Source organism: Apteryx rowi, unplaced genomic scaffold, assembly GCF_003343035.1.
Source record: "Apteryx rowi isolate R43461 unplaced genomic scaffold, aptRow1 scaffold_94, whole genome shotgun sequence".
NCBI lineage: Eukaryota > Metazoa > Chordata > Aves > Apterygiformes > Apterygidae > Apteryx > Apteryx rowi.
The window spans coordinates 1,107,894-1,117,549 of record NW_020451249.1 but is presented as its reverse complement, the minus strand read 5'-3'; the positions used below and the strand labels follow the sequence as shown (position 1 = coordinate 1,117,549).

The 9,656-nt window shown below is 65.2% G+C and overlaps 1 protein-coding gene across 1 annotated transcript in view; it reads left to right on the top strand.

Moving 5' to 3' along the window:
• LOC112978471 (dual specificity protein phosphatase 22-A-like) overlaps positions 1-9,656 on the top strand; it is a 16,452-nt gene that overhangs the window by 4,521 nt on the left and 2,275 nt on the right. The window contains exons 4-6 of the mRNA XM_026092038.1: positions 1,693-1,742; positions 4,600-4,674; positions 5,165-5,336. Of these exons, the coding sequence (XP_025947823.1) occupies positions 1,693-1,742; positions 4,600-4,674; positions 5,165-5,336 (297 nt within the window). The remainder of the gene's footprint in view (positions 1-1,692; positions 1,743-4,599; positions 4,675-5,164; positions 5,337-9,656) is intronic.

Here is a 9,656-nt window from a genome sequence, read left to right as displayed (position 1 = left end):
GGGAGCGGCGCGGCAGCTGGGGCCGCTGCGGCGCGGCGCTGCGCGGGGCCGGGCGGGCAGCGAAGCGCCCTGCGCGCTTACAACACCGCCGAAGGGGAACTGCAACCGGCGCGGCGGCTTGAGCAACGTGGCAATCACGGCGGCGGCCCGGGAACCGCAGCCCCGCACCGGGCCCCGAACCGCAGCCCCGCGCCGCGCACCGAGGAAGCCGCTGCGGCGGCTCCGCTCGTCCCGSTTCATCCCATCCCGCGATACCCGCACCCGGCCCGAGGCCGGTTTGCTCCCTCCAGCATCCCGGGCTGAGCCGCGGCCCCCACTCGCCGTCCCCTCCTCTCCCGAACCTGCATCCCCCGGCCCTGCCGGAGCCCCTCAGCCCCGGTTTGCAGCCCCGGCTGGTCCAGACAGCTCTGCCCGCTTTGGTCCCCTTGCAACACCCTCCTCCCGTCCCAGCCGGAGCTCCAGGGTGCCCCGGGCTGCTGGCAAGCTCGCCTTTCAGMTGGGATGAGGGTGAAGAAGCCTCTTGGCCCGGTCCTGGTCCCTGTCTCCTGCGGCCTTGCCGAGCATCCTCGGCTGCGGATGCGCTGGGCAGGCCAGCGGCGGAGAGCACGGGATGGGTATGACAAGGGATGGAGGGGGAGACGCACAGGAAAGGCCCTGCACAGTCCCCTTGCGAGCCCAGCCCGGTCCCTCCCGCAGCCCCCCTGGCCCGAAGGGGTTTCACTCRGCAATGTGGGAAGTGGGGCTCGTTGCAGCTTTTCAACAAGCGTCGCTCCGGGCTTCYTTGGTTTCGCAAGTGCCATCTGCAGGGACCGGGCTGAGACCCATCAAACTCATTCCGCRTGTGCTCCCAGCAGCTCCCATCCACCTGCAGCAGCAGGGCAGCTCATGAGGAGAGTGAGGACTGCGCGGGGCTGCCCCTCGCRGTGCTGGAGCTCGCTCCGGGCGCTTTCTGGTGCCTCGGGAGGCGGATGGGGCTGGAACTGCCCAACAGGCTTCCCTTCGCTCCCTCCTTAAATCCTCCGCCGCTCCCCATCGCCTGGGCTGGTGCTTGTCACCAGGGGCTTTTCCGCAGAGGTACCCGGGAGGAGACGGATGAAGACGGGGCAGTCTTTGGTGCGGGGCGCTCGGCTATTTCAGCCCTGTCTGGCAGGATTTCCACCCCGTTTGGCTTGGAGGAAAAAAAAAAAAATTGGCTGCAAAGGCTCTAATTTTAGTTCGGAACAGGGAGGATCGAGGAAGCGAGGCTTTAAAGAAAGGAAAGTAATCTGACCTACGCCAACGTGCGGCAGGATGATTTATTGTGTATTAAGAGGACRGGGAGGAAATAACTCATTGGTGAGCGTGGGGGGGGTGAATCCGTGTCCGTGCACGTCTCGCTGGCAGGGCTCCCACCTCGCTGCCACCGTGGGGCCCAGGAATGTGGCCCCGGGGGAGCYGCCGGCTTCTCCCACCAGCTCCTGGGCCGGAGGTGTCGGGAGCATCCTCCTGGCTCGGGAACCGTCCCGGGCGCTGCTCTGGGCCCCGGGGAAATCCTGCCTCTGCCCACGGCACAAATGCCCTGGGATCGCAGCAGGGATTTTATCCCAAGCACGTGTTATGCTAAGGCTCCTCTAGGGAGAAGGAACAGAGAGAAATGGGAGATTTYGCCTTTCTCCACGGTATCTTACTGCTGCACCTCTCTCTTTCTCGCAGGGCCTGACTTATCTCTGTATATCGGCCTCGGACTCATCCAGTCAAAACCTGTAAGTGATTTGCAATCCCTTTGCCTCCCTGGGTAGCGTTTTGCTAATTATCTGATAATAAAAGTTCAAATTCCGCTGAACCGAAGGTTCAAACTCATTCGTGCCGCAAAAGCTTTGTATCGTTGCTGAGCTTCAAAGAAGCGGTGGTTCGCTCGCAGGTGGTTAACAGCATTCGGGGTTGGTGAAATCTCCACGTTTCTCTGTGCGTATGCAGTCAGTAAACCTAGTAAATCTAGTTTTCGACTGAATTTCAGAATCGTTTCTACCGTGGAGGGCTCAGAAAGGGGGTGTTTTTCCTTGGTTTAGAGGTTAAAAAAAAAAAAAAAGATTTGTGTAAATCTTCCCAACATTTTCCTTGCGAAGAGAAATCGAATAATTATTAAAATGAGTTCTCACGGAAAACGAGAGGCGAGCGTGCGGGGCAGCGCAGGCGATTCTGCAGAAACCAGCCTGACAGCGGCCGCGGTTTTCCCCTGCTGCCGTAGCGCTCGCTAACGTTGCCCGCGGGGGGTCATCGCACGCAACGCGGGGCCCGCGCAGGCTCCCACGCCCTTGCGGGAGGTGCAGTGAGCTGCGACGGGCTCAGCCTCTCGCCCGCGGCCACCCCGGCGAGGGGCTGCCGGGTGCCGTGGCGGCTCTCTCTCTCTCCCAGGACCTCACGTGCCGGCGGCGGTCCCATGACCAGACCTAAACCCAGTTGCGGAGCCGCTGGTTTTCCAGCGTCCTTTGGAGAAACCGGCCGTGTCCCTGGCGTGTAATTCTGCTTGCTCACGCTCCCACTGAGCGGAAAGAGAAGCTTTACAAGAAAGCCCTGCCTCAGCAAAACCAGGGTTTTTGGATGCTGGTTTTTTTCCCTCTCCTCTCATTTCTTTGCACTTGTGGCATGTCTGCTGAAGAAAAAAAAAGAAGAAAAAACCCCCACGCCTGGCTGCCGGAAGGAAGACTTAGGCTATTTTTTGCCTGTCAGTTTATGCCTGGGATTTCACAATCCTGGTGAACTTGGCATCCTGGAGATGCTTGTGCCTCGGGGCCTCGCGGCTCCACGGGGCTGAGCGCGCCGGTCCTGCGGGCTGGGGCCGGTGACGCACGGGGACACCTTCCCCTCGCGCCGGCCCAGCCTTGGAAAACCTGGCGGAGCTGCGGAGATCCCCCCTGGGATCTGGAGGGCTCCGACCTGTGCGGGCCGTGTGAGCAACCCACGGCGGCCCCGGGGGCTGCTGCCTGCCTCTCTGCTCCGTGGGGATGAGCCGGACAAGGAGAAATCCCCCCGGATGAGCTTCGGTACGAGCCCAGGGGTCAGGAAAGGCCCCTGCTCTCCAGGCGGAGGTGGTTCCTTTGCTCCTGCGGTTGAGGATGAGCCATTTCCGTAGCCCATGAGGAGTCACGGACTGGCACCTCCTTTAATGGCCAAGAGACTAAATATTTTGTGTGTGTGGCCAAGGCTTCGGAGAATTCCCTGTTTTCCCTCTTTTTGAGCTCTGGGCGGCAGAAACCCTTGCTATTTTTGAGCATTGCCTTTGGTTGGTTTCGTAGAAGATGCCCAAACTCTGCTATTCCAAGGAAAGAAGAGCATCCCTCTCCATCAGATGGAGGTGGAAAGCTGGAGCGGGTCCTGCCTTATTCCTGCAGGGAAACCTAGGGGGTATTGGCCGGGGGCGAGTGTCCGGCAGGGGAATAACTCTGCGGCAGCTCGGGTCTGGGCTTCTGAGAAATCAGGAAGGCGAGCGCACGCCCACCCTCATCACGCGGACGCAGAGGAAGTCCGGGAGGCGAGGGTGCCGGCGAGAGGCGCGCGCCKGGGCGGCCGGCTCCCGCTCCCGGCTCGGCCACGCTGCCGGCATGCGGTCCACACGGCCCCGGAGCCGGCAGCGGCCTCCTTGCAGGCTCCATCCACTGCCCAGCAGCCTCCCCTTCTCTGATCTGTCTCTCCTTGCTGGCTGGGTTCGTGCAAACACATGTTTTAGCAGGAAAATACCTGGCTCCGCGCAGCCCCTCTCGGCGATGCCGGTCGGTTTGGGCAGGATTTAGCAGCTGCATTCCCGCATCACGTGGGARTGACGAGCGGGAGCGGTGCCCATCCCCGCTGCTCCGCTCCCTCCTGGTTCAGGTGAAGGTGACCCCCCCCACACACACCTTGCCGGGATCCGCCGCTTCCCGGCAGTACTTTTTATTTCGGGAACGCAGCCAGGTGCCCGAGGGCGCATCGCTGGGCTGCCGCCACCGGCTCTGCCTCCCCGGCACGGCCACGGCCCTGCCCGAAGCAGCTGCCCGCGGCCGCGCCGGGGGGATCCGGAGGGGAGAGGAATCGCCCCGCTCCTCCCCGCGCCCGCTGCAGGGGCGGCTTTTGCCGAAATGGCTCGCGAGCCGCCTCGGCTRCATCTTCCTTTCGGGGGGGAACCGGGTGCTCTCGGCATCGAGGGTGAGTTTCCCAGTCCGATCCTCGCAGCGGGTGGGAGATGCCGGGGGACACGGGCCCGGCGTGGGGCGCGGAGCGGCGCCGGGTGCCTGGACCGCTCGGCGGGCTGGGGGCGAGCTGGTCCCCTCCGCCGCTGGGACGTGCCCGTCCCGCGGGCGCTCACCCCGGAGGCTGCCTCGCCTCCGGCTCATCCCGGAGCCGGTTCTGCTGGTGGCGTCGCCCTGCTCCAGGCCCTGCGATGCCTTAGGAAGCAGGAAATCCCGGGAAAGTCCTTCACATCGTTTCCTTCCTCCTAGAAGAAGATCGGCCCTGGCGCCTTGGTTTCGGGCCGCGGAGGCTGGGAAATCCTGGGAAGGATTGCTCTTCCCGGGGGTGGCCCCTCATCCCAGGCCTCGCTCGGTGCCTCGGCCCCCGCCTCACCTTGCCGCTCTCTCCCTCTAGGATGCAGCATTTCAAGGAGTGCATCGAGTTCATCCACGAGTGCCGGCTCCGCGGGGGAGGCTGCCTCGTGCACTGGTAAGCGCTCCYGTGCCCGCTGCGTCGCTCGGGTTCCTTACCGACGGCGGCAGAGGCTCACCGGCGGGGAGCTGGCGGGGGCAGGAAGGGTCCCGGGGGCTCACGGGAGCGGTGCGAGGGTCCCTGCGCCCTTCGCTTGGGGGAYGGGAGCGGGATCCGCGAAGGAGCGTCCCAGGCATTGAACGTCGGCTGCGGAGAGGACAAGGAGGAGGCGGCGAGGAGCAGCACGAGGGCGACGGCGCTGCCGCCGCGCGGGTCCGTGGGGACGGGTGGTCCGTGCCCCGGGGAGCCCAGCATCCCAATAGACGGGGAGGCACCTGCCCCAGCCACCCGCAGCCGGAGCATCCCCGGGACGGCGGATGCCCTTGGAAAGAGGCGTCCCAGCTCGGGGAGCGGAGCTGAGCCGGGTGCCGGCGGCCGCGCTGCCCGGTGGCGCCGGCGGCGGCAGGGACGCCCGCGGGGCTGACTCGGCTCCCTCGCTCCGCGCCAGCCTGGCGGGGGTTTCCCGCAGCACCACCGTCCTGGTGGCTTACCTGATGACGGTCACTGAGCTCGGCTGGGAGCGCTGCCTGGCCGCCACCAAGGCCGCCCGCTCCTACGTCAGCCCCAACTTCGGCTTCCAGCGGCAGCTGCAGCAGTACGAGGCGACCTTGCTCCAGGAGGTAGGTCCTGCGCCGCCGGCGCCTCCCGGCCCGCGCCGATGCTCCGCGGCACGCGGGCGCGTTGCAGCAGGGCCCCGGTGCCGGCGGAGGGGCCGTGGCCTCGGAAGCCGAAGCCCCCTTTACGCGTGTCCGCGGAGCGCGCCGGCAGGCCCGGCTGCTTTGCATGCAGCTGGCTGCAGGGCGCGGATGTTCGCCCGCGCTGGCCTCTGCGCGCGCTATTTATTACCTGGGGGTTTTGCTGTTTGCATGCGAGCTTGCAAAAAAAAAAAAGGGGAAAAAAAAAGTGCCTAGACATTGCGCGAGTGCACTCAGAAGGGCTGTTTGAAAACCCAGTGCTCTTATTTTCTCGAGAGTTCAATCAGGACGCGGTGGGAGGGACGCGTGAGTGTCAAGTCCCCCTGGGAGTCAGGGAAAGGGCAATGGACTCATTCCAGGGAATGCCCCAGCTTCCCACGCTGCAATGAGGCGCAGCTGTGAGGGTGGAATGGGAGCAGGGGGCAAGGTCCCCGCAAGCCTGGGATCGTGGATAGCGCTTGGATCGGGCAGGACTTCATTTGAAGGAAAATCCCTTGCTTTTAGAAGCGGTCGACAGAGAGAAGCAAATGTTAATTAAGAAATTCTCCTCTCCCCTCCCGAAATGCAGCAGGGCGTCAGGTTTTAGGCGAGCGGCAGTAGCGGCCGAGCGGCTACGTCCCGCGCCAGGGCAGGACGTCCTCGCAGCCGAGCCGTGCTCGAGCCGTATCCTGGAAGCCGGAGCAATAGCATCGCGGGCGCTTGGGCGAGCGCCAGCCGCTGAGATCGGATCTGCACTTTCGACCTGGAACGAGGCCTTTGGGAGCCGCGGCGGAGGGGAGGCGGCGCGGCCGAGCCTGGGCTCTGATCCGTGCCGTGCCGTGCTGTGCCGTGCCGCGGCGCGGGGGGCCGAGGGGGACGAGCCGCCCCGGGAGGGCACGGAGGCCACGGGGCTGCGGCCGGCGAGGAGGCGGCTGCTCCGAGCGGCGATCGCCGAGTGGGAGGAAATAAGGGCTGCGTCCTTCCTGCTTGGTGTATCCCGAGCATCTCCCAGCCCCTAAACCGGCCCCTCTCTGCATCCCTGGGGGCAAAGCCCAACGTCCCCCCTCCCGTCCCGGCAGCCAAAGCGTCTTCGTCTGCTGCAGCCAGCAGCGATGGTGCAACGGCCCGGTGCAAACTGCCGCGGGGGCCCGGYGCTCTCTCCGGCCACGCCGCGCCGTCCGACGGGATTTCTCGCCTCTTCCCCCGAGCGTTGCATGTCAGCGCTTCCCACGGAGGAGCGCGTGGGGCTCCCGCCCACGGCGGCCGGGGCGGAGGGAGCGGGCGGGCGCTGTCCCACGAGGGACGCGGCCCTCCTGGCTGTCACCCGCCTGCCAAAACGCCCTGTCCGAGGGATTACAAAATACCCGCCGCGCTGGAGATTCCCTGCGGGGCTTCCCCGGCRAGCAGAGCGTTCCCCGAGGCTTCCCATGCACCGCCGGCATGCTGCGCGGCGGGTCGTCCTCCGAGGGGAACGGGCTTTGCCATGCCCCCGCGGGCCGCTAAATTGGAGTTATTCCCCTGGCTCCCCCCCCAAATCGGGGGTGGCATCCGCAAATGCCATTTGYTCTTCCCTTTTCTTTAGGCTCCGAGTTTTCTTTGCCTTTTGGTTTCTCGAAGCCGCGCCGTGGATTTTGCAAGCGTTTCCCCGCCAACGCCGGAGGCAGGACCCCTGCGCGGGGCGGACTCCCTTGGCTGCGCTGCGGCTTAAACAGCTCGCGCGGATTCTGCAAGCGTTGCCTTTTATTTGAAGGGCATCGCGTTCCCTGCGATCATCTTATCCGGGGGAAGCTGCGAATGCCCTCGTGGGTGGACTCCCGCTCGCGCGGGCAAAGGCCGGGCGCCTGCGAGGGAGAATGGAAGCGCTCTCGCATTACTCAGCCTCAGCTGCGCTTCAAGAAGGGGAAGTGTCGGGATTCATGTGCAAAAAAATTGGCTCTGGACAAGCAGCCACTGAGGGCCGAGCCCCGACGGACCAGGTGTTGCCGTGCTCGGAGGGAGCCGGTGCGTTTTCCGTCCCTGAGCTTCTCATTGCAAGAGGAAGGGACGAAGGGGCGGCTGTGGCTTGGGAGGCACCGCGCAGGCAACACGTGTTTCCTGCCGGGCGGCGGGATGTGCAGGAGCTGCAGGTGCCGGCCGGCACGGCGAGCTGCCTCGCGGCCGGGTGCCCGGGTGCGACCTGGTGCCGCCTCAAGCCTCTGCCTATCCCTGCCTGCGTGCCGGCTCCTTGCTTGCCTTAGCTTCGGAAAACCGCGGTTCGGGGTCGCTTTCCAAGCGTGCGCCGGGTAGGAAGCGGGAGCTCGGGAGGATACCGTGACCTGATCTCTGCGGTGTATCAGCTCGTGCTGATGAGGAAGGAAAGGGGAGGTCAGATTTCCTAATTTAGCCCAGCTATCGTCCCGGAAGGCCGAAATACGGAAAGGCAGTTCTTGAGAACAGATCGGGACGCCGGGCTGGGCAGGCGGCCTGGGAGACGGGCGCAAAAGGCCGATTTCTTGTTGGCCAAAACCTCCGAGTAACGGGCCGCTCCTTCTGGCCGCCCGTTTCGGGGGGGTGCTGCAGGCAGGCTTGCTTCCCTGCCTCGGTTTCCCCCACTCTCCGCCTGGACGGGCGATCTCCAACGCGACCCCGGGAGGTAGAAACGGGGAAGCTCCGCTCCTGCCGTGACCGGTCCGGCCCTCGCCGGGGGGGGGGGGAAGGCGGCTCTCGCACGCCGCCGCGGTTTCAAGCTGCCGAACGGGGGCTTCTGGGGGCGAACACGGATAAAGAGGGAAGGAAGGGACCGAGAGCGGCGGGACGATGCCGGGCGAGGCCGGAGAGGGAAGCGAGGAGGCCGCGAGGGCGCAGCGGGGCGGACGTACCTGTCCCCCCGCCGGCRGGGCCCCGCGGCGCTGGCACGGCACAGGTGCCACCGGCGCTCCCGGCCCGCGGAGCGATGCGCAGGGCAGCGGGTTAGCGGGCAGCGCTGCGGGAAACGCGCCGTAACCGCTGCTTTCTCCGGCTTTAAATGGAAACAGCAGCAGCAGCAGGGTGGTTCCCCCCTCCCTGCATCCTGCTGGCTCCTTCCCTCCTTGCAAGGAGGCGAGAGGCAGCCGGAGGCCGGGCGCTCCGGCCGGTGCCGACGCAGGTCCCTCGCAGCTCRCTCCGCGGAGCCGGATCCTGCTTGGCTCTGGCAGTGCGGAGCAGCTGAGCAGCAACCGGTGACCTCCAGGCGCTGGTCCGGAGGAGCGAGATCCAGTCCGGCCACCAGTACATCCGACCTGGAAGTCGCCTGGGACGTCGTTCCCAGCGGTCGTTTTCCAGCGAGGAAATTAGCCTCAGCTCCCCGGGCTTGGGCCGGCGTCCAGCCCTAACGACGGCTCTTCCGGCGTCCAAGCGGCGAGTGTGCGTTGGGCGTGGTGAGTCCCGGCCCGCCGAGCGAGGGGATTTGGGAAGCCCAGACATTCCCAGCAGAAATCCCCTCTGACCCAGCTGACTTTCCCTGGCTGCAGGGAAGGGGGGACTGTTGCAAGCGTTAATCTCGGACTTTCTCCCGTTACGCCTCGGCGGTCCCCAGGGTCCCGCGGGCCCGGCTCCAGCGTCGCTGCCGGTCTGGCCCCACGCGGGATGCGGGAGCTGCCCGTCCYGCTCCTCGCAGCCCCGTTCCCCCGACCGCGGGCCCCGAACTGCGGGGGCTTTGCACCAGCCTCCTCGGGCCCCRGCTGCCTGCGGATGCCGTTGGAGCCGTGTCTATCCCGGCGCTATCCCGTACCCAGGCCTGGCGCCGTGGGGCAGATCCCCCGGTGCCGTCCGGGAGCAGTGGGTGCTGCTGGGGGTCCGACGCTTGGTCCCTCTCTGGGTCGGCGCCTTCAAGCCTTGCACCCTGCAGTTCTTGCATTCCCGATCCGTGCCCTCCATCCTCTCTTATGAGAAGGCGCTTACAGAATCACGGAATGGTTGAGGCTGGAAGGGACCTCTGGAGATCGTCTAGTCTCAAGCAGGGTCACCTAGAGCATATTGCACAGGATTGTGTCCAGGCGCGTTTTGAATATCTCCGGAGAATGAGACTCCACAACCTCTCTGGGCAACCTGGTCCAGTGCTCCGTCACCCTCACAGTGAAGAAGATTTTCTCATGTTCAGATGGAAGTGCCTGTGTTTCAGTTTGTGCCCGTTGCCTCGCGTCCTGTCGCTCGGCACCACTGAAAAGAGTCTGGCTCCATCCTCTCGACACCCTCCCTTCAGATACTTGTACACGTTGATAAGATCTCCTCTCAGCCTTCTCTTCTCCA